General features: G+C 39.4%; 1 protein-coding gene across 1 annotated transcript in view; it reads left to right on the top strand.

Moving 5' to 3' along the window:
• LOC124805601 (myrosinase 1-like) overlaps positions 1 to 21,537 on the top strand; it is a gene marked incomplete at its 5' end in the record, with an annotated part of 126,735 nt that overhangs the window by 45,661 nt on the left and 59,537 nt on the right. Inside the window, 2 exons of the mRNA XM_047266168.1 lie at positions 3,595 to 3,778; positions 12,610 to 12,704. Coding sequence (XP_047122124.1) covers positions 3,595 to 3,778; positions 12,610 to 12,704 — 279 coding nt within the window. The remainder of the gene's footprint in view (positions 1 to 3,594; positions 3,779 to 12,609; positions 12,705 to 21,537) is intronic.

Below are 21,537 nucleotides of genomic sequence, written 5' to 3'. Positions count from 1 at the left end.
ACAGGCGTTACATGGCTGTTACATTACATTGTCCGTGTTGGTACTTCGCGGGCCATGGGTTACCCACACCGACAGAGGCTCGATAATAATCGGGGAACAGAGTACCGCGAGAGGAAACATAACTTCACTGTGCAAGTCATTCCAAGAACAGCTTCACTCATCATATAAATGTAAACATTGGGATAAATGTGCGCTCTTATTACCTATTGCGGATTTCAACAACTGACAATAATTAAAGCAGTGGCATATAAGGAGACATGCCAAGTTCCACAGATACTTGAAATTCCTCAGATCAGTTAAAGAATGTAAAGTAGAAGACATCATAAGAAAAGAATTGTGTCAGCAATGAGCTTAAAATATTTGCAATAAGAGAAACAGTCGACACAGATAAGCAGACCTAGGAACAACATGTAGACAGAATGCAACAACATAATCCGAAAAAAGGTTTTGCTATGTATACCACAGAGATAAGGAACATAGATCGAACCGGAACCGTTGAAGCTAAGATGCTGAATCCGGAACAGCTTCCTCGGAGCTAATCCATGAATGCAGATGATGATGATGGTGGTGGTGATGATCTCTGAAGTATCGTAAGAGGCAGCTCCGTGAAGTTGTTTGCGGATTGTGCAAGTGTTAACCACAAGGTTGACCAAGGCGTGATAAACTTTCATAGGTACACAATGTGCTGATGGCATGCAGTCCAAAACTCGGCCCGTCTCGGCATTACTCGGTACATCTGGGTTTTGTTCGGTCCTTCTCGGTATAGCGCGATATTTCTTTTAGCAGTTCGATGCTACTCTTTGCTCCAACATTTTGTGAGACTTATGGTGATCGGCACGACTTTCTCCTATTGTGCACAATCGTGGTGTGACTCCAGTTTATCCTTCGCTGTTTGGTCATCGTATAAAGAAAATTCATAGATCCAGTGGTTGTTGGCGCAAAAGGAGACACTCCAGCTATCTATCTTCACAATCGTTTACAAATGAATTGGAGCCACAGAGGACGAGAACTCTCAGTACCTGTTATACACAGTATAATCGGCGAGTACCGAAAAAAGCCACATTACAACTCCATGTAGAAGATTTACTTGACGTGAAAGAGCTAAAAATTATAAAGATCGATAGATGACTTGTACGAGATTCATGGCGCTGTGCATCAAGAACAACTTTGAATTAAATATGCAGGCCCGGAACACGTGATAGAATTGGTGGCGCAGACAGTAAATTTTCTGATGTGGCACACATTATGACATCGTCATTTGCAACAGATTCTGATGAAGCTGAACGCAGAGTATGGAGACGTTATATATTGCAACAAGTCATTAAACATGCATGGAACGAGTTTTCGATTAGATCCCCTACTATTATTGAATTTCTGATGAGAGAAAAAAGTAAGATCAAAAATTACAAAGTTCGGACTTGATTCGAAACCTTCAATTTTAAATATAGTTGACTGAGACTTCGCTCAGTAAGGCATTGCAAGGTGAGGAACAACACGATTCTGATTTCATCGGTGAAGTGGAAAATCACATTTTGGATGGGACAACTACTAACTAGAAACACTGCCCATTTCTCTAAGTAGAAACTCTTTCTACTTCCCTAAACTCGGTGGCATTAAGGAAAATGTGAATTTTGAATAATCCACTGTGGCTTGGAATTAATTAGAGGACTAGATTTCCACACCCTCGATGAAACTGCAAATCAGTTTTTGTGCTGTTTTAGAGACCATTCGCCATTTCAGTTGGAAGTGCCGCTGTACATCTTGCACATGGAATCGGTCGATCTGCAATGTAATTCCCGTTTAAAAGACAAATCCTTTTACGTTAACACTGTCCAGGATTTGTACATTGTTTTCGTTGGTAAGTGTTTTCACGTCTCTACAGTGAGGCCTAAAAGCGTGATATAAGTTCTTTGATACTGTACTAAAATATTGTTTTGTTTATGATCTATTTTGCTGACAAATATGAAGTACTGAAGAAAGCCACACGCCTCGTGCAGCACTTTTGCAGTATCACCTTCTTCTCCATCCACCCACGCAGACAATCTGGCATGATAGAGGTGGACGCCAGAAAGCTGTAGAGAAGTGTAAGAACACCTACTGAACACCCGAGGTTGTTGCAAGTACTGGCAGTGGAACTCAAATGAGTTGGTCATAAATATGTGGAAAGAAAAAACACTATTCGATTGCACTACAGGCTGTGCATTGCTGGAACCAGTAGCAAAATCTTACTATAGCTATGACTATCCGCCGAGAGCGACTTTGTGGAGAACGATCATACGAAGTAAGTTGTAGGAAAAGCGGATACCAATCGGAGATTAAGTCGAAAAACCCTAGGAAACGTAACTACGGGAGTGCCTCACAGAGCACTTGATAGACCGATTCTTGGATGTTAAACGTCAATTTGTAGCTCTTAACAGGTGGGATTCATGGAATGGACGCAGAAGATACAGAAAACGGGTGCGTTTATTGAGCGGAGACGTTACAGAGGTGTCCAAGAAACGCCCGTAGCAGCCACTACAAGCAGAGAGGCATACGCAAACGGAAAAGCTCATTTTTGCAATTTAGAGCATGCGTCCCAAGCGAAGTCAGGAAACACGCTAATGTAGTCGAAACAAATCTCGTTTAATGATTATATTCGGAAAACCAGAGAAATTATAACAAATTGTACGACGGCTTACCGAAAGTCGTTCAGAATTTTTTCTTCTCTCATCTTACAAGTCGCATTTGCATCCAGCGTCCTCAGCTATTTATATCTATTCCAATCTCTTCTTTCCCTACAGCTTTTACCCTCCACAGTTTCCACAAATACTATGGCAATCATTTGTTGGTTTCGTAACACGTGTCCTATGTTCTTTCATTTCAGTGTTTTCCTCAAATTTTTGTCCTTTCCGATTCCATTTTTTATCAAAGTGGCCAGAATAATTGCCAACATCTCCTTCGTTTCGATTCTCTTCTTTTCTGATTCTCCCATAGACCATGCTGTGCTATGCAATGCTGCTACGCAATGCTGTGCTTCATACGCACATTCTGAAAAATTTCTTGCTCACATAAAGGACTATGTTATACTGTAGTAGATTTCTTTTGGTCAGGAATGTACTCTCGGCTTTTACAATTATGATTTTTGTATCGTCCCTGATTCGTTCTTCATGGCTTACTTTGTTTCTACGACGACAGAATTTCTTCACTTCCTCTAATACGTGGTCCCGAATTTTCATGTTAAGCTTATCGATAGCCTCATTTCTGCTACTACCAAGCAGTGTGTGATCATTAGACTGCTCATTCGATTCAACAGATCGAGCAGTTCTTCCTCTCGCTGTGAAAAGTAATGCTATCAGCCAATACTATAACTGATGTCCTTTCGTACTGAATTTTGATCTCATTTTCCTCATTCCTGAAACTTTCTTTTGCGGCCTACAAAACAGTTGTCAATGGGACAGGAAAGGGTGATATCAGAGGTACCTTCCACCACGTACGATATGGTGTCTCGCAGATGTTCGGTTAAAAATTGAGAAAACGTATAAACATTGTGTATGTGAATATTCAAAGCGCGTCTGATAATAGGACTTGTCACACTGTTTATGACTTGCCGTTCAGGTGAAGTTCTGGATAACATTCAACGAGCCTCCGGCGATTGTGGGCGGTTACGCCAACCAGGGCGGGGCTGCACCCAGCCAGCCCGCTCCAGGCATCGGAGACTACCTGGCGGCCCACACGCTCATCAAGGCGCATGCGCGGGTCTATCACATGTACCAAGAGCAATACAAGGCCACGCAGCAAGGTGAGTTGCGCAGAAGATACTTTGTGATATGTTCTGCTGCGTCGTCATCCACTTACTACCGTCTTGTAGAGTTTTTTTAATACTTCTATTAGATTGGTGCACAAGCTCGCAGCGTTATGTTTTGCAAGTGAGTATTCCTATTGCTTTGGGTTTATTTATCGATTGTCATTTTTTATTTACAGTTCACTGTTGTTAGCTGAGTTTAGATATTATAATTTTGTCATTTAGAGATAGTGAGTGGAGTTGTGGACACTAGAAAATGGAGCGCTAAGTGGAGAAATAGGAACATTTCCGACGTATTCTTCTGTTTGAGTTCAGGAAGGGGGAGACAGCAGCGGAGGTGGTCAGAAACATTTGCACCGTGTATGGGGAAAATCCCAGTGCATAGAAAAATCCTCCATTAAAGGAGGATTGTTTGGACATTAGCGACCCTTCACGTTCAGGAACACCTACGGGTTTGACAAACATCTTTTAAAAGCATTAATCCACAATAATTCACGTCGGTGTACTCGATAACTGGCAAATGTGATGAACTGTGTTCATTCCATCATGGCGCGACATTTGCATGTAGTGGAGACCGTTCAGAAATCGAGTGTGTGGGTACCGCATGCTCTAGGCCGAAATCACAAACATCAGCGAGTGGCCATATGTGCATCTCTGCTTGGACATCATGAACTGGCTCTTGAACAATACTGACAACTCCAGTCCTGTATCGTTACTGGCAACGAGGAATGATGTCTTTATGTTAACGTAAGGGAAATAAAGGAATGGATGAGCCCAAACAATGCAGTAAAGACCTGCACATAAAGACCTGCGCGCAATCACAAAAGATAATACTATGTGTCTGGTGGAACAGCGACTATATGGTTTACTACGAACTGCTTTCCTGGTGTGTAACCATCACTGTTGACATTTGTTGTCAACAAAAAAAAAAAAAAAAACGGCTCTGAGCACTATGGGACTCAACTGCTGAGGTCATTAGTCCCCTAGAACTTAGAACTAGTTAAACCTAACTAACCTAAGGACATCACAAACATCCATGCCCGAGGCAGGATTCGAACCTGCGACCGTAGCGGTCTTGCGGTTCCAGACTGCAGCGCCTTTAACCGCACGGCCACTTCGGCCGGCCTGTTGTCAACAACTGAGACGTCTTACAGAGGCAGTCCAAGAACAACGAATAGAAAGACTGCGTCAAATGATGATATTACACGATAACTCCCACCCGCGTTCTGCTGTAGGGACAAAAAGTACTGTACAGGAGTTGGGTTGGGAAGTCATTCCGCACCCACCTTATTCACCTGATCTTGCGCCTTCAGATTTTAACCTTTTCTGTTCTCTATCGTTAAATCTTCTCGGAACTTCATTTCGGGATGAAAATACACTCCGAACACCGCCCGACGAGTGCTTCGACTCAAAGTCACGTAATTTAAGTAGTCGCAGAATCGAAAAGCTACCCAAATTCTGGCAGACTCTTTTGAATATTGTAGAAGAGTAAGTTGATGATTAAAGACTCTGTTATGTGCATGTGTTGTGTTTATTAAACTTGCGGAGAAACGCTACGAACTTATCCATCAAGCCAATAAGTTAAAAATTGCGGTGTGTGTAGGGAAGGCCGCAGTGCCAACTGCTGTCTTACAAACTTCCCAAATAACTGAACGTACCAAAAATGCAGTCAGCAGTTGACACCTAATGGGATACGCTTATGGTTACGGTCGTGAAGTACTTCAGATTCGGGGTCAAATAATAATTCGTACACATTAAATATGTCTACCATCTGAGCATGGACTGTTGTTTACTGTCTGTCTAACACAAAATTTTGATTTTTAAAATGGCTTCCATTCCGGCGCAATCGCGTAATTTAAACAACAAATCTGCAGATTTACAAGATAGAAAACACGGTAAATATGTTACAAAGTTAATAATGAAACCATTTTGATTACTTCTAAATTATAATATGTAAAATAGAATGACGTCACAGCAGAAAAAGAAAGCAATGGGTCATCATCACAACTGAGAAAATTTCATTGTCAGTAACGTTGTCTACAATCAACAATGTGGTATTTTTTGTGTTTCATAGTGGAAGACTGTTCCCTTCTTATGACAGAGCGGTATTGTATTTCACATATTTTAGTTATGACATAAAGGATAACGTGTTTTTTTCAGTCTTTGATAGTGAAATACATGTTAAAATTTCGATTTAATTTGTGTCGGTCCCCTTTTAACTTTTAAGCTTATTTTCATTATTATCTGTCTTGAGAATGTGAAGACGACCTGTGACGGGTATCATTAAGTAAGGTTTATAATTGGATTGTCAGTGTTGTGAGTGGTTTGAAACTCTCACTCACGCAAAATTTCAGGTGACAGTAATGGACACTTTTTTCTCCATTCCTTGCTATATCAGACTGCGATAGAATGATCTGTTTTACTTCCAGCTCTTTCACTGTCTTGTTTTCTCGAAATGGATGTTCTTACGTCCTTTTCTCCACATAACCAAATATTACTTTAATGTTCGATGTGCTTTTCATGGATGGGTGTCACTTCAACAACGAGCTATAGGTCGCAGCTTTACGTGGAGTTTCATGCTAATCATCATTATTACGTTCAAGATGTTCTTTCGAAGATTTTGTTAAAATAATAACTGGGTGGATTTCTTTTCTGCCGAATGTTCATCGTCTCTAGTGCTATTAGCTTCGCTTTGAGAAGTACTGTTTTCGCCACTGCTACTAGTTCTACAAAATTAAACACAGTTAATCGCGTTATCGTCTGTATAATCGTTTTCTTCATCCACTTTCCTATCCAATGTAACTTCAGTTGAGCTTTCAAGTGTCTGAATAATCTGCCAAAAACATTGCGGACTGGCGTGTTAACGCCCCCACCCCCACCCCTCCACCTCCAAGACTGCAAGCATTGTTACATACAAAATCAAGAGCAACACAATCGCACGCCATCGCAGATGTGGCTGTAAATGTGAGATGAGTCTGTGAGTCTTCAATACAAATTCCTAGTCGAGCCGAAAGATGTCCCTTATTACAGCTGACCAGAAGCAGCACATACAAAAGATATTACAAAAAAACTTTCCAATAATAATGTCAATTACAGTGAAATGACTACTCCTAGCTGCATACAGGCGTTAATATAATTCAACGGGGGCAGCTGAAAAAGTGTGCCCCGACCGGGACCCGAAACCGGGGTCTCCTGCTTACATGGCAGACGTTCTATCCACCTTTATCTTTTCTATCTTTTGCGTTTTGTTCGTTGTTGATCGTTGTGTTTGGTTGTTGCAGACGTCACACGACAACCGTTCAAGTTCGTTGTTGATCCTTTCACTCAGTTTTTTAGTATAGAGGACAACCAGCTCTCTGATCGAACATGCTGAGCTACCGTGCCGGCGCTTACTGAGTTCGGGCGCTGTTTGTGCATCCGCACAGAAGAACATGGTATTTAGATTTAGATTTAGATTTACTATCATTCCAATTTATCCGTAGTGAGGAGGTCCTCCAATTACAACTAAAACAAATAAGGTAATGTACTATTCCACAGGTCCCAAGTGGAATGATCGTCATTTTTTAATGAACACTATATGAAAGAGTCATTTTCCAAATACTAATGCACTGAATTTAAAATAAAAAAGTTAATTTATTTATTTATAAGGAAATAAAGATGTAATACAACTATCATAATACTTATTTACAATGAACACATTACTGCACTGAAATGGTGCAGAAGTTAGATTGTACTTACACCCACCCACCCACCCACCCACCCACCCACCCGCCCACCCACCCACCCACCCACCCACACACACACACACACACACACACACACACACACACACACACACACATTTTCAATGAACACATTACTGCATTGAAATTGTGCAGAAGTTATATTGTAATTATGTACAAATCAGTTGGTTTTACTGAGAAATTCATCAATGGAGTAGAAGGAGTTGGCCACCAATAAATCCTTTAGGGTTCTCTTAAACTGAACTTCATTGGTTGTTAAGCTTTTTATGGCTGCTGGCAAGTTATCGAAAATGTGTGTTCCTGAATAATGCACACCTTTTTGTACAAGACTAAGTGACTTTAAATCCTTGTGAAAATTATTCTTATTTCTAGTATTGATTCCATGAATTGAGCTGTTGGTTTGAAAACCCTAAACAGGCTTCTGTAGGATGTTCTTGAGTTCACACCACATATAACTCCTACTGCACGTTTTTGTGGCTGGAAAACTGTGGCTTGGCTTGATGAATTACCCCAAAAAATAATCCCATATGACATTATGGAATGAAAGTAAGCATAGTACGCCAGATTTTTCATTTTTATATCCCCTATGTCTAACAAAAGTCGCATTGCAAACAGAGATTTGTTAAGATGCTTCAGCAATTCTGTGGTGTGCTCCTCCCAGTTGAATTTATTATCAAGGTGTAATCCCAAGAATTTAACACTGTCCACTTCTTCTATCTTCTTGTCATCGTTTGTTAGACATATACTTGTGGGACACCCCTTACAAGTTCTGAACTGCATGTAGTGTGTTTTTTCAAAGTTTAGTGACAAAGAATTGGCTAGGAACCAGTGATTAATGTCCACAATTATTTTATTGGCTGATCTTTCTAAGACTACACTTGATTTGCTATTTATTGCAATGTTCGTATCATCGGCAAACAAAACGAAGTTGGCATCTGGTAATGTTACTGATGAAAGGGCATTGATATACACAAGAAAAAGTAAGGGCCCTAAAATCGAACCTTGTGGGACCCCACATGTAATTAGTTCCCAGTTGGATGATGCCTGATAGCTTGATACATGTCTCTTTCCTAATAACACCCTTTGTTTCCTGCCAGAGATATAAGATTTGAACCATTTTGCAGCATTTCCTGTTACACTATAATATTCTAATTTACTTAAAAGGATATTGTGATTTACACAGTCAAATGCCTTTGACAGATCACAAAATATACCAGTTGCCTGCAGTTTTTTGTCTAATGAATTAAGCACATTTTCACTGTAAGTGCAGATATCCTTCTCAATATCAGAACCTTTTAGAAATCCAAACTGTGACTTTGACTGTATGTTATTTGAGATAAGATGGTTATAAAGCCGACTATACATAACCATTTCGTAAATTTTTGAGAATGCTGGCAACAGTGAAATTGGACAGAAATTTGATGCTATTTCTTTATCTCCCTTCTTAAACAGTGGCTTAACTTCAGCGTATTTCAGCCATTCAGGAAATATTCCACTGATAAACGATTGGTTACACAGATAGCTTAATATGTTACTTAGCTCAGAATCACATTTTTTAATTAACTTTGTTGATATTTCATCATACCCACTAGATGTTTTTGATTTTAAAGATTTTATGATGGACATTATTTCTGTTGGGATAGTGAGGGTCAAATTCATATTACAGAAGTTACTTGAAATGTCTGGTCTGAGGTATTCCATAGGAGCATCTACCGAACCTGACAACCCCATCTTTTCAGTAACAGTTATAAAATGTTTGTTAAAAAGTTCTGCAACACTATACACATCTGTCACCAATGTATTATTTACTCTTAATGCTATTTGTTTCTCTTCATGTCTGGTTCTACCGGTCTCCTCCTTCACTTTATCCCATATTGTCTTTATTTTGTTATCTGATGTGACTATCTTTTCCTTGTAATATATTTGCTTTGACATCCGTATTACAGTCTTTAATATTTTGCAGTATTTCTTATAATGTGCTATAGCATCAACATTGGAAATGTTTCGGATTGACAGATACAGTTTTCTTTTTGTTTTACAAGATACCCCTATTCCTCGAGTAATCCATGGCTTCTTTGTAGATTTTGCTCTAACCTTGGTAAGTTTTGGGGGAAAGCAGTGTTTGAATAAGGTAAGCACTTTGTTAACAAAAGTGTTATATTTTTCATTCATGTCATGAGCACTGTAAACATCAGTCAAGTGAATGTCTCTGAGGAGTGTCCTAAATGAATCAATTTTTGGCTTACTGATTACCCTCTTGAGCTCAGATTTAACAGATTTTATATCCTGTTCAATATAAACATTTAACAGAAGGAACTGCATGTCAGGTCTGAGAGGCCATTGACTGTTGGTTTTGTGATATAATTTTGTTCATTGGACTTTTCTATAAAGATATTATCAATGGCTGTTTGTGAGCAAGTGGCTATCCTAGTGGGGAACTTTAGAGTGGGAATAAAGTTGAATGATAGTGTTACTAACTCAAATAAGTTCTTATTGGGAGAGTCTTTAAGGAAATCTACATTGAAATCACCAGCAACCACTATTTCTTTGTTTTTGGTTGTTAAATGGGCCAGTGCGGCTTCAAGGTGGTTTACAAACAGATTAAAGTTACCTGCTGGTGCTCGATAGACACTTAATATTATGAAAGATTTTTTGTGAAATTCTAATTCTGTTGCACATGCTTCCATATGCTGTTCTAGGCAAAATTTATGAATGTCTATGTTCTTAAATTTATGACAGTTCCTGATGAATGTGGCAACTCCTCCTTTCTCCATTTCTGATCTTCAAAAGTGAGATTCTAACCTAAACCGTGTAGCACTTAAAAGTTCTATACCAGTGGTCACATGATGTTCAGAGAGGCAGATTATGTCAGCTGGGTTTGAAGACTCTAATTCATCTATGCAGATAGTTAATTCATTAATTTTATTTCTCAGTCCTCGAATATTTTGATGCAATAAAGATAGCTGACATTCCACATTGACTGAGTTAAAATTGGATAGTGTTAAAATATCTGCTGACTGTTGAAAATTCTTAACCAATGGCTGTTTATGCTGATGTAATAAGCTGGAATTATGTTTTTTGATTTCTTTCTCAAACTGAAGGTTTGTATCAGATCTAACCTCTCTTAAAATTTGCTTTCCTTCTGTCCTCCCTACCCTAAAAAATGGGTCTTTTCTGAACCGTATAACCACTGGTATTTTATCACTCATGACAGTGCCTCCCCCCTTTAACTTTCCTGCTATGTCCCCAACCAATTTACCCTTCCTGTTGAGGTGAAGGCCATGCCTAGTATAATCCCACCTACTGAGAGAATCAACAGGAACCACACAAATGTGTGACCCTGCACCTGACATGAGCAGCCGTTCCAGCTCCAAATTAACTCTCTTGACAGAAGGGTTCAAATGAGGTCGGTCATAGCGCCTAAGAACAGATACAAACTCAACACTAGACATCATTGCCGCCGGAAAAATATCCTGCAAGAACGGGACCAACGACGGCTAAAAAGCATTGTTCAACGTGACAGAAGTACAACCCTTCCGCAGGTTGCTGCAAATTTCAATGATGGACCACCAACAAGCGTCAGCTTGCGAACCACTCAACGAAACATTATCGATATGGGCTTCCGGAGCCGAAAGCCCACTCGTGTTCCCTTGATGATAGCACTACCCAAAGTTTTACGGCTCGCCTGGGCCCGTCAACACCGACATCGGATTGTTGACGGCTGGAAACATGTTGTCTGGTCGCACGAGTCTCGTTTCAAATTGTATCGACTGGATGGACGTGTACGGGTATGGAGACAACCTCATGAATCCATGGGCTATGCGTGTCAGTAGGGGACTGTTCAAGCTGGTGGAGGCTCTGTAATGGTGTGGGGCGTGAGCAGATGGAATGATATGGACCCCCTGATACGTCTAGATACAAATCTGACAGGTGAGGCGTACGTAAGCATCCTGTCTGATCACCTGCATCCATTCATGTCCATTGTGCATTCCGACGAACTTGGGCAATTCGAGCAGGACAGTGCGACACATCACCTGTCCAGAATTGCTACAGAACGCCTCTAGGAACTCCCCAGACATGAACATTATTGAACTTATATGGGATGTCTAGCAACGCGCTGTTCGGAAGAGATCTCCACCTCTCGTACTTTTATCGATTTATGGACACCCCTGCAGGATTCATGGTCTCAGTTCCCTCCAGCACTGTTCCAGACGTTAGTCTTGTTGAGGCACTTCTGCTTGCTCGCTGGGGCCCTACTCCATACTCGATATTAGGCAGGTATACCAGTTTCTTTGGCTTTTCGGTGTATAAATTCTTCAACCACTTTTTTTTGAGGGGGGGGGGGGGTTGCGAGAAGAGACCATGTCATTTCATCATTTCGCAGTTGTATGTGATACGATACGATATATGCGTGGTTACTGTTCTTTCGGACATGTCCGAAAAAGCAGACACCATGTGAAATCCACAGATGCAATACACATTATATAAATTGAAGGTGGCGCTAGGTGGAAATGTGTACCAGCCGAAGGGTGTAGCGAGATAGTCCGCGCAATTGCAGTGAATAGTGTGTCAGGTGGCGCAGATGGTAACGCAACTACCTAGTAAGCAGAACATCTCGGATTCTAAACGCGGTGTGGTACACATTTTCACACGTCATCACTGCATAAAATCCCGATGCAGCTGACATCATGAATTCCTTCCCTTTACTTGCCCCTCTCTCTCCCCCTCACCCCCCCCCCCCACCTCCTTCAGTTCACCTAACATGTCTTGATCTTCACGGCTTACCCCCGAGCCCTTCCCCCTCCTCCCCGCAAACCCTCCCTTCCCATCCATGCCTGATGGGCATATAATCTTACGTATTCTGTTTCGAAGGCTGAACAACATTTTCAATTTACAACTACTTCTAAGAAAAATTTTGTATGGTACGTTGACCTTCAACTTTCACCAGTCTATCACGCTGATCTGAGTCATTGTTAGGACGCAAATGAGGAGCACTGTCTCATGTGTATTAAAAGTATAATAACAAGCTCTATTCATTTTGTTAAAATGTCTGGAACGATAAAACGTACGTGTTTGTTGTTACAGGATACGTGGGCATCACGCTTAATAGTGACTGGTACGAACCAGTGACCAACTCAACTGAAGACGTAGAAGCAGCCGAGCGCGGGCTTCAGTTCATGGTATTGTTCATTTTACACAGTTTGTACTCTAATTTGAGCGTCTCGTGATTGCTTCTGGTCTCAGATGCTATCTAATGTTCGGAACACGTAAGTCAGGGGTATGTAGTATTACCACTGTAACGTCCCCTTAGAAAAATTAATGAATTGCTGTGCTGGTAAACCCCTTAAGTTATTTGATTTTCAAACAACTGAGCAAAACTGAACGTACTCAGACATTTCTCTCTTTACTTATTCTGATCGTCTCTAAACTGACACACAATATTTTTAGCGCAACGCAATCTGACTTTCAATAATCCCTACAAAAGAATGGCCCTGACTTACAACAAACTATACCTTTCATGAATCGCTTACCTCACAAAAATTTTCGTTACTCGAACTACTGCAGTACAGCGAGCGCCAATACAGCCAGCTAAATAAAGGATTCTATCTACTGAAGGCACTAACTACTGATAGGCATAGTTAGCAAATGAGAGATTTTGATAGAGAACAAACAATTTATTTACCTCAATAGTGTTCAAAAGTCATAATATATATATATATATATATATATATATATATATATATATATATATATATATATATATATATATATATATCAGTTCATGATGTCCAATATTACAAATTTACTCTTTCTGATGGACACACGTCCAGATCGTCCGCTCTCAAAATTCTGCCATCTGTCTCCCCACATCCACCACTGCTGGCGGCACACCTCCAACTGCACAACGCTATGCGCTGTTCACATCTAACTGCCCAACACTACAATAGCGAATATTCCAACAATGCCAACCAGCCACAGACTGCACACAGCACAGCCAGTGATTTTCGCATAGAGTGCTACGTGACATTACCAATATAAAAACCTAAACAGCCTATTCACATAGCCCCCATGCTCCCCACAAAAAATTTTACAAATTGTTGTGGGCAGTGGCCAATACAGATCTGAAAAAAAATTTAATAATTACAATAAGAAAGATATCAAACGCACACACTTATTGATGCAATGTTGGCCAAAAGCATAAATTGTTCTCATAAAGATAGCCCTGATCATTCATCAAAATAGCAATTGCAGTTTTTTTTCAAAGTCTGAGCAGCAAAAGACAATGCACACGGAAGTAGTGGATTTCTATGCAGTCTTGAAGATGTAGTGTTGTCCTTCCAACTGAAAGACAATGCTGACTCTTGACTTGCAGACAGGTAATGGGCCATAACAGAGCAAACCCAGGTAATGGGCCACAACAGAGCAAACCCACAGTAGAGTCAGTCGAAGTTCTGAAGAATATTGGTAGGTAGGTCATCACAGAGCAGACCCTCTGTAGTCCTGGTAGAAATTATGGTACTGGTGGGCCACCAGAGGTGCACACCCACTGTAGTTCTTGTAGAGATGGCTAGCAGCCATCCGTTGTGACTGTGCAGGTGCACAATCACCATTGAAGAGTCTTGCAGATAATATAGCATGTCCATGAACCACCACTTGTGCAGTCACAAAAATTTTTTTTTTGTAATGTTCTTAGAACCAGCAATGCTGTTAACCAGTCCCTTGCTGAATTATCAACACACGTGCGACCACTAACAGTCCCTCTTTTTTTCACATATTGTGCATATACAGGGTGATTCAAAAACAATACCACAACTTTAAAAATGTGTATTTAATGAAAGAAACATAATATAACCTTCTGTTATATATCATTACAAAGCGTATTTAAAAAGGTTTTTTTTTCACTCAAAAACAAGTTCAGAGATGTTCAATATGGCCTCCTCCAGACACTCGAGCAATATCAACCCGATACTCCAACTCGTTCCTCACTCTCTGTAGCATATCAGGCGTAAAAGTTTGGATAGCTGCTGTTATTTCTCGTTTCAAATCATCAATGGTGGCTGGGAGAGGTGGCCGAAACACCATATCCTTAACATACCCCCATAAGAAAAAATCGCAGGGGGTAAGATCAGGGCTTCTTGGAGGCCAGTGATGAAGTGCTCTGTCACGGGCTGCCTGGCGGCCGATCCGTCGCCTAGGGTAGTTGACGTTCAGGTAGTTACGGACAGATAAGTGCCAATGTGGTGGCGCTCCATCCTGCTGAAATATGAATTGTTGTGCTTCTTGTTCAAGCTGAGGGAACAGCCAATTCTCTAACATCTCCAGATACTGTAGTCCAGTTACAGTAGCACCTTCGAAGAAAAAGGGACCAAAAACTTTATTGGCTGAAATGGCACAGAAAACGTTCACCTTAGGCGAGTCACGTTCATACTGAGTTGTTTCCCGCGGATTCTCAGTGCCCCATATACAGACATTGTGACGGTTGACTTTCCCGTTAGTGTGGAAAGTTGCTCCATCACTAAACACAATCTTTGAAACGAAAGATTCATCTGTTTCCATTTGAGCAAGGATAAAATCACAGAAATCGATTCTTTTAATCTTATCAGCTGCAGACAGTGCCTGAACCAATTTCAGACGATAAGGTTTCACAACTAACGTTTTTCGTAGGACTCTCCATACAGTTGATTGTGGAATTTGCAGCTCTCTGCTAGCTCTGCGAGTCGATTTTCCTGGGCTGCGAACAAATGCTTGCTGGATGCGTGCTACATTTTCATCACTCGTTCTCGACCGTCCAGAACTTTTCCCTTTGCACAAACACCCATTCTCTGTAAACTGTTTATACCAACGTTTAATACACCACCTATCAGGAGGTTTAACACCGTACTTCGTTCGAAATGCACGCTGAACGACTGTCGTCGATTCACTTCTGCCGTACTCAATAACACAAAAAGCTTTCTGTTCAGCGGTCGCCATCTTAGCATGAACTGAAGCAGATGCGTAGTCAACAGCGCCTCAAGCGAACAAATGTACAACTAAATGAAACTTTATAGCTCCCTTAATTCGCCGACAGATAGTGCTTAGCTCTGCCTTTTGTCGTTGCAGAGTTTTAAATTCCTAAAGTTGTGGTATTCTTTTTGAATCATCCTGTACTATGACCAACAGAAATGTGTGCAGTGAAATGAGTGCTTACAACTTACTTAATTTGATGAACTGGTGTCAATTACAATTTTATAACATGAGAATACAATAACAAAGGTACAAAATACATCATTAAAGAACATAACAATACAGATAACATTTGTAGTAATATGGGCTTTACAAAAGAATCGAAATAACAGATACATCAGTGTTACAGGAATTATGACATAAGTACATACATAAAAGATCAGAATAACTTTTGAAACGTCAACTTCACACATGAGCATTAAAAGAAAACAGAATAAATAATGTCTAAACATCTTTACAAAGTAAATAAAATATTATTAGAAAATTTCTACAACGAACTCGTATCAGCTAAACACATAAAGACAGGAAAAACACAAATACACCAGTGTATGCAAACACATAGCGGAATAACACAAAGGGAAAGGACAGGGTTTATTTTCAGTGTAACATTTGGTACTGCAGTCCAACCCAAAACTTCAATCCATAGATCTTTCCTCTTATTTCAACATGTGTTTCCACCAAAAAAAATCCTATCCAAGCATGCTTATTATTTATTTTCCATTATCTTACCTCATCATTTATTTCCAAGAAAATCTTAGCTAATCCTGTCGTCCCTAAACCCTACTGTTTGGTTCATATTCTCTTTCAAAATAATTATTTCTCATTGTACAATACACATTTTGGCCCAAATCTTTTTCATATAATGCATTCTTTCCCTATTCTCCATACTTAGTTGCTTATATGGTATCACCCCCTCTTAACCAACTTAAATCTACTGAGCTCAGATATATATACCAACGGATGAGGCAATGCAGCAGCACATAACAAATTAACACAAACAGCAATGACAAAAAAATGCAAATTGGCAAAGCAAGCAGCAGTATATCTAAATTAGCAAAGCAATTGCAATATTACAACTAATATAAGGCACTGTGCAGCAAAGAAGAAAAATAAATCAGTAGTAAAACTGGCTTAACAGAGCAATACAAAGTGAGATTTAGTAGCACTATGCTTGGCAAACAGCAGCAGCAAATGCAATAACTTATACCTAAATATGACATAGCTCAAGCAGAAAAATAGTATACTAAAGACAACAATGCAGATAAGGGAAACGTCTATTCACATCTTAGTGTCTATGTCATTAAAGTGGGGCACCACAACTTATTCTACAAAAAAAATTACCAAGTACTTGAAAAGAAAATTATGTATGCAGTTACTGTTATTAGTCCCTTCTTATTGTTCTTTCCTTTCCAAGTGCTCCGTTTTCGAAAAATGTGGATCATAAAATTATTATTTAATAGATCTGTTGACAGAAAGTATTCACATTAGCAAATGCATTTAATTTTATTTTATAAAACCAATGCTGCGACACAGCTAGAAACCAGATATCAAATGAAATAAGCAACTATGTAAAGCAAAGCATAAAAATATCATTCAATAGTCATGTGGCATTTCATAAGTTAGTAGAAATTCTCTCAACTCTAGTAGAAAAACACTTGTCATAATCAGGTGTGCAGATGTAAGAATATTTCCCACCAGTTTATAAGCATTTCAGAAAGTAGCACAAAGTATGCGCTCCACAATATAATTTTATGTTTCCAAGTAATGAACATGTCGTATTTGCGATGCTTTCTGTAAAGGAATGTCAATAGCGAGGTTAATGGCTCCTTTTTTCTCCACCTAATGGCTTTTTCTCCAGGCAACTGGCACAGGTGGGTTCCCACAATGCATTACATCAATGTCACTTAGCTTTCTTACCGAAATATTTACGACAGCAGTTTGCTCTACAGTGACAGTCTGATATAAAAAAAAAAAAATCACAGGTCGAGAATTTGCGTTACAAATGTGTAGAAACAAAATCCCATAAATATAACAGTGTCCAAAATATTTTCGGTGGCATTTTGATACATTCACGCATGTACACACATTTCATAACTCTTAAAGTACGTTTCTTGGTTTCCAACGTCGTTTTTCACAAACCAGAGTCCCTAACTTCTATTCAGTATTCATATACGTGTAAACATGTAATCACATTCCTCATATACGGTAGCATCATCTTATTGATCATAAAAATACCTCAACAGCATAATACACATCGTCGTTGTAATAATATCATAAAACGACAGCCAAATCTCAAAAACATCGTAGCTTTCTGCAATAATTTCAAAATCTAAAAAAAAATTTCTCTGCTCATTTCAATAGTGTCATCTACCTCAAACGTACTTTAAAAATCATGATCCCATACCAAATACATCATTCAAAGCTGACATAGTATCACAAAGGTTCAAAAAAAAATATTAACAGTTCACAAAGTACAGACAAAATACAAATTCATAAGTGTGAAGTTATACAACTATGTAATTACGTAAACATGTGTCACTGATGTAGTAAAAAAAATGCTTTTCTCTCTCAGTTAAACCATCAGATAGCTGTGTAATTTATGTGTTAGAAAAATATGATACCGATGTGTCAAGTTGTATAAGGAAATACCATATTAGCCAGGGCTCCTTGTGCTTGCCAAGCAAATGGTACACAAAGTAAGCGTGTACCCCCCTGAGGATTAATGTAATTATACCCTGAGGTCTTACAGATTACAGCAATTGAATCAAATGTATCATAGAAAATCTTTGTATCTTTGTAATTCAAAAATCTTTAAAAATAAATATTCTAAGTACAAAATTAATCACTCAGATACGTGTACTGTAGCGCTAAACTGTGCGTCTTGTTGTAAGATAATCTCTGTCATTACTTAAGGGTAAAAAATGTGCCAAGTGTAATTATCGTCGTTAGTAAGCAAAGTTCTGTAGAAGTAAATGTACTTCCTTCGTAATAAACAAAAGTGAAATGCTATGCTTATAGATATCATAGTTATTACGTACATTACCGTGTTCAAGGAAGTACTATGGTGTAACGTATTGCTGTGCTATGGGAAAGACTGTCTCACTGAAGCGACACCACGAAAGTTACTACTAAATCATATTTTACTTTCCAGAATAATTCAGAAAAACTGTGCAGATACAGCGCAAAAGCAATAATATAAATTGTGTCACTCATTAGTAGCGTCGTGATAGAATTGTGTACCTGTCAAATAACTAACCACTGTGTCATCTGGTATCTCTCAGAAAGTACTTTAAATCCATAACGTATTTTCAAATAAACCAAAATGTTGCATTAAAATCTCATTAGCAGTAGCGGTAAATGTTCTAAGTATGTGAGCCTTATAGTCGTTACGTAATCGTGCATCTAACAAGCAAGAATGTACAAATAACAACACAGTGCCATCTGTTCACTATAACAATGCATTCGTAATTACTTTTTAAATAAGTTCTCTTGGTTCTTGACTGGATAGTTAACTTACAACATTGTTGCATGATAACAGTTTCTAAGCCTGACAAAGCGTACTAGTAGCGTGAAATAAAAATTTTATGGCAGAGACTAAGTTAAAAAGCATATTATCTCTCAATAAACGGTCTTACATGTGAAATGTGGTGCAATCTTTTACTCTTCCTAGTACGCAGAGTTTCAACTTCAAAGCAATTATCAAGTTGTATACGTCGGTAAGGAATGCTAAAATTTTTCTCAAACTTAGCGTCTATGTTATTTTTCTCAGAGCCAGCCGGTGCACGTGGCTGCCTGCAGTGCGAGTCATTGTCTGTTTCTTTGTTGGCGTGCGTCGTTATTAGGATTAGGAGTCCTAACTTCTGCAATTTCACCTTGTCGAGAGGGCCCTGCTCTGTTTGAACCACGCCAATTTTGATGAAATTCAGGTCTGTCGTTATGTCGGTAGTTTACATAGTTTCTTTTTTGTCGGTAATGTGGAGGAGAATTTCTCCCGGAATCGTAACTGCGCGGTGCACCGTTGCGTCTGAAGTTATTCTGTCTCCCTTGATAATATTTATTTTGGTTCCCATATTGTCTGTTTCTCTGATTGTCTCTGTGATAGTCATTACCACGGAGAGGTGATCTTTCTCTGTAATTATTACTACTCTACCAACGATTGTCATACGGGTGGTATCTATTTTGGTCACGATTTACGTTGTAAGAATAGCCTTGTCGTGCCCAGGTATTATTTCTTTCATCGCGGAATTGTGACGGATGTGACCCGTTTTCGCGTCCCGCGATTGTCAGTGACAATTTCCAATTCTTGTAACAGTCTCTGAAAAGCTCCAATGTCGTCTTTGCAACATCCTGCCAAAATAATATGTCGTAAATGTTCAGGAAATATGATTAAGCAAATGCGGATGATTTCTGAGGGGCTGTATGGGTTTGACAGGTACTGATTCTTGTGCAACATGTCTTCAAAATATTTCATAAGACTGGAAAACTCAGATTGTTCGAAATGTTTCATCATTATGATGCTATGTTTTACTCGGTCTTGAATAGCTTGAGAGCAATATGCTGAGAGGAAGGCATGATAAAATTCTTCTTCACTGTGACAATCGTGAATGACCGATCGCATTCTTACAGCTGGTTCATTCTCTAAATAGCCATACATAAATTCTAATCTGTGCTCTAATGACCAGTTGAGAGGAAAACAATGAGAGAATAATGAAGCCACACTTGTGGATGAATGTCGTTGCCGGAATTCTGAAATGTTTTGAATTTACGTGTAGTAATAAACAGCTTATAGTGAAAATCATCATATCGGCGAGTCGCATGTCGGTCATTGTTTCTTCGTTTCGGCGGTTCCATCTCAAAATTCGGTGTACTTTGCCAATTTCTTTCATAATTTCCGAAGTGCCCTGTGTTATTATTTTGTGGCTGTTCCGTATTTCTATGTCCCTCTTCCCGTATTGGAGCGCGAGTGTCCTCTGAAATATGTAATTCTTGAATTACTTGTGCCAACTGATCTTGTACTTCCCGGATTTTTCTTTTGTACTGTGTATCGATTTGATTTTGAATGGCTGCAAATGGCTCTGAGCACTATGGGACTCAACTGCTGTGGTCATCAGTCCCCTAGAACTTAGAACTACTTAAACCTAACTAACCTAAGGACATCACACACACCCATGCCAGAGGCAGGATTCGAACCTGCGACCGTAGCAGCAGCGCGGCTCCGGACTGGAGTGCCTAGAACCGCAAGTCCACCGTGGCCGGCGATTTGATTTTGATTTTGTTTGAATTTTCGAATTTGTTCGTACTCTTCTGTATCAGTGAAGGCCATGGGTCTTGTGTCATTCAGATCATCATCTACCTTTGTAGATAAGTTAGTGAACTGATCTGAAAGTTCGGCTTCTTTCTCCGATAGTGAACTTATTTCCTCAGTATGTTGTTCTGAACCAAGTTTCAGTGAGTCCATTTGTGTTGAAATCGCAACTACTGTGTCCTTTACGTTTTCCTGAGTTTTTGCAAGTTGCGTAACCGAATCGGTAGATACAACTGATTCAATTGCAAGGTGTCGTGATTTTCATGAACAATAGTTTGCAGTTTTTTTATGGCTGCTTCGTGATTCTGTAATGCATTTTCATGCCGCGAGAAAAATAGGTTGAAAATGCTCACAAATTTGTGTTTTTACGTCGTTACAGACTTTTTGACATTTCGATTCGATGTTATGTAACTCAGTAGTTAAATCTTCACGTGTTTGTTCAAGCGTGGTGTCTAACTTTTGAAGATTCTGTTCCATTGTGTCTAACTTTTGAAGCCTTTGTCCCATTTGTTGTATTAATTGTAATAACAGTGCACTGGTGTCTGAAACATGTTCCTCAGTGCTATTCGGCAGTGCATTTGAACCGGCAATATTCGCACTCTGAAAAGCAAAAAATGTGTCTTGACTTATTTGAGAAAACGGTGACGAAGCAAAACCTGAATCTACAGTATTTGCAAGATTGTGTCATGTCATTTCGGAATCCT

Source organism: Schistocerca piceifrons, chromosome 7, assembly GCF_021461385.2.
Source record: "Schistocerca piceifrons isolate TAMUIC-IGC-003096 chromosome 7, iqSchPice1.1, whole genome shotgun sequence".
In the NCBI taxonomy this organism is placed as follows: Eukaryota; Metazoa; Arthropoda; class Insecta; order Orthoptera; family Acrididae; genus Schistocerca; species Schistocerca piceifrons.
Note: the sequence above shows the minus strand (reverse complement) of the source record. Positions and strands in the feature narration are given on the sequence as shown.